The sequence below is a fragment of the Rutidosis leptorrhynchoides genome, chromosome 7, assembly GCF_046630445.1.
Source record: "Rutidosis leptorrhynchoides isolate AG116_Rl617_1_P2 chromosome 7, CSIRO_AGI_Rlap_v1, whole genome shotgun sequence".
Classification (NCBI taxonomy): Eukaryota; Viridiplantae; Streptophyta; class Magnoliopsida; order Asterales; family Asteraceae; genus Rutidosis; species Rutidosis leptorrhynchoides.
The window spans coordinates 301,598,795-301,601,879 of NC_092339.1; the positions used below are offsets into that span (position 1 = coordinate 301,598,795).

At 36.7% G+C, this 3,085-nt stretch overlaps 1 protein-coding gene across 1 annotated transcript; it reads left to right on the top strand.

Annotated features, from left to right (window-relative positions):
- Positions 1–956: 956 nt before the first annotated feature.
- On the top strand, positions 957–1,532 carry LOC139860115 (secreted RxLR effector protein 161-like). The gene has a single exon (XM_071848889.1). It carries the CDS (start codon positions 957–959, stop codon positions 1,530–1,532), a length of 576 nt encoding a protein of 191 aa, XP_071704990.1.
- Positions 1,533–3,085: the final 1,553 nt, after the last annotated feature.

Sequence of the window (3,085 nt, forward strand, 5' to 3'; positions counted from 1 at the left end):
GTTTGTCTCAATCAATTCTATGATTGATTCAATGGATGCAATTTTTTATGAAAATATATTTTAATCTATACGTAGACCAAAGGATATGAATCTAAGTAATAATGGAATCAATGAAGATTGTAATGATGAATTCTATGAAAAGGCTAATGATCAGTCACTTGAGGTTCAAAAAAATAAAAAGAATAAGGAAATCATTTGGACCAGATTTTCAATTATACTTAACTGAAGGTTCCAGGGATGATGTTTCTACCCAATATTCATATTAATTCAATGTTGAGGATGATCCTAAAATATATGATGAAGTAATGATGTATCAGGATGTTGCATTTTGGAAAAAGGCAATTAATGATGAGATGGATTCCAACATGGGTAATAATACTTAGGTGTTAGCTTATCTACCTCGCAGTTCCAAACCTTTGGGTTGCAAATGGATCTTTAAAAGGAAGATGAAGGTAGATGTCACTATTGAAAAGTTCAAGGAAAGGTTAGTCATTTAAGGCTTTAGATAAAAGTCCGGAATAGACTTATTTGATACTTATGCTACCTTGGATCGTATCACTACCATTAGAATGTTGATTACGTTGTTTGAAATTCATATGCTAGTTGTTGACCAGATGGATGTGAATACATCATTCTTGAATGGTGATTTGCATGATGAGGTTTATATGAACCAACCTCGTGGCTTTATCATGTCAGGTAATGAAAGAAAGGTGTGCAAACTTATGAAGTCCTTATATGGATTGAAACAAGCACCTAAGAAATGGCATCAGAAGTTTGATGAAGTGATTTTATCTAGTGGTTTTTAATTAAACCAGGCTGATAAATGTGTATATAGAAATTTTGATGATTCTGGTAAAGGAGTTATAATTTATCTATATGTTGCTGACATGTTAATCTTTGGGACTGACCAAAGTGAGGTTGATTTAACAAAAGAATTTATTTCATCTAAGTTCTCCATGAAAGATATAGGGGAGGCTGACGTCATCCTTGGTATTAGGATCGAACGTGAGAGTAATGGAATTTCAATTTATCAATCTCATTATATTGAGAATGTGTTGAGAAAGTTCAATTGCTTTGATTGTACTCATGTGAGTACACCTGTGGATCCAAGTGAGAAGCTTATGCTTAACCAAGGTGAAGTTGTATCAAAACTGGAGTATTCACATGTGATTGGTTGTTTAATGTATTACATGACTTGTATAAGGCCGGATATTGCTTTTGCATTGGGAAAATTGAGTAGATACACTAGTAATCCTAGTACTCATCATTGGCAAGCAATTAGGCAGGTACTGAAGTATTTGAAGAAAAGTATGAACTATAGTTTATCTTGTAGTGGGTTTCCTTCGATAATAGAAGGATACACTGATGCAAGTTGGACAACCAATTTTGAAGATCATTCTTCAACAAGTGATTGGGTGTTCTTGCTTGGTGAAGGTGCCATTTCATGGGATTATAACAAGCAGACATGTTTTACCAACTCAAGGTTGGAATATAAGTTGGTTGCATTAGTTGCTGTCAGTGATCGAACATAAATCGGACCCAAGAACTAGATTCATGTTGAGTGCCAGGTGAGAGTGTTTAAGGACAATAAGGTTTTAATCTTCGGTCCGGTTTACCGTGAGAGTCCCTAGTCCAGATGATCATCTACGAGAGGGTGATTAAAACCTATTCCACAACTGATGGCAAGTGCCGAAATAATGGCCACTAGGGTGGTTGCATAGGATTTATTTTCATGGAACATAACTATTACCGTAATGTTATTTCCTAGATGCAATCGATAATCGAGTAATACCGAAAACATGTGTGTTGAATGAATGAGGTTATGGGTTGTATTTATAGTGAAACCCGAACCCTACATACTCCTTAATTCGTTATGGATCATTCCTGAATAACAACCATAAAGAACGGAATATTCGTTAGGAAAGGATTACGTTTTAATTAAGGATGAGATCATCTAAGATTGTTTACGTATGCGCCAAGCAAGACTGCGTAATGCACCATCTATTATACTGTTCAGGGTTACTCATGAATGATGTGCGCACATCAAGTGATACGCACGAGAGCCATGCGCAAAGGTACGCGTATCATGAAGTCCCTCCAGTTTAACGTGATGCACACGATCCAAGGCGCATGACATTAAACTCTATAAAATATCCCGAAGATTTCACCCATTAAACTTATACAAGATATTTATGGTAAAAATCAATTAAATGAGATTCGCACTCAATTTAGCATTGAATACGGAGCAGACGCTTGCAATCAAACGTCTGCTAATGATGACGTTAATTCGGCGAGAATTATCTAATGATGACAGCCTGTCAAATCACAACTTCCAGGTTTTTCTAACATGCATCCCGCTATAGTAAACAGGTGGGTTTTCCTTATCATAAACCATGCATTTTCATCCCAATCCGTTAAGATGGTGACACGTGTACGACTAGCATATTAACTTACGCGTTTTGAGACCTAATTTCCCCTTATAAATTAACATGCCTTTTTACCAAATTGGTTAAAAATCCAAAATCATCGTTTTCCTCCTTCGCTCCCAACATTTTTCCGTTCAAGTTTCCAGCAACAATTGAACTATCGTCGCAGGTTAGTTTTCTATTTTCTTTGTTCTCCTTTTGTTTAAACATGTCATCAACTTCATCCTATTCTAATGTTTTTCACGTTCACTCCATCGCTTCAACCCTCGATCAAGAATTGATTAAATGCATAATTTATTGGTATCCTCCAATTGTTGAGTATTCACCCATACTCCCCAAGGAAGACTAGCGAGCCCACAAACCACCCCAAAACATGATCGGTGTATATGATCAAACTCTGGAAGTCGTTAATACTCGTATTCCACCCACCGATTTCTTCATGCGATTTCTTTCGGCATACAACATAGGGTTTGGTCAACCTCATCCTTATAGTGCTGCCCGTGTGTCTCTTTTTGAGATGTGGTGTCGAGCCACGATCGAGAACCATCATTGAACGTCTTACAGAACATTTTCCAATACAAGTTGAGTGAACACGACTGTGTTTCATTCACCGCCGGTATGAAGAAAGGCTTATAAAGTTCTTGGAAGGATTCTTTTTA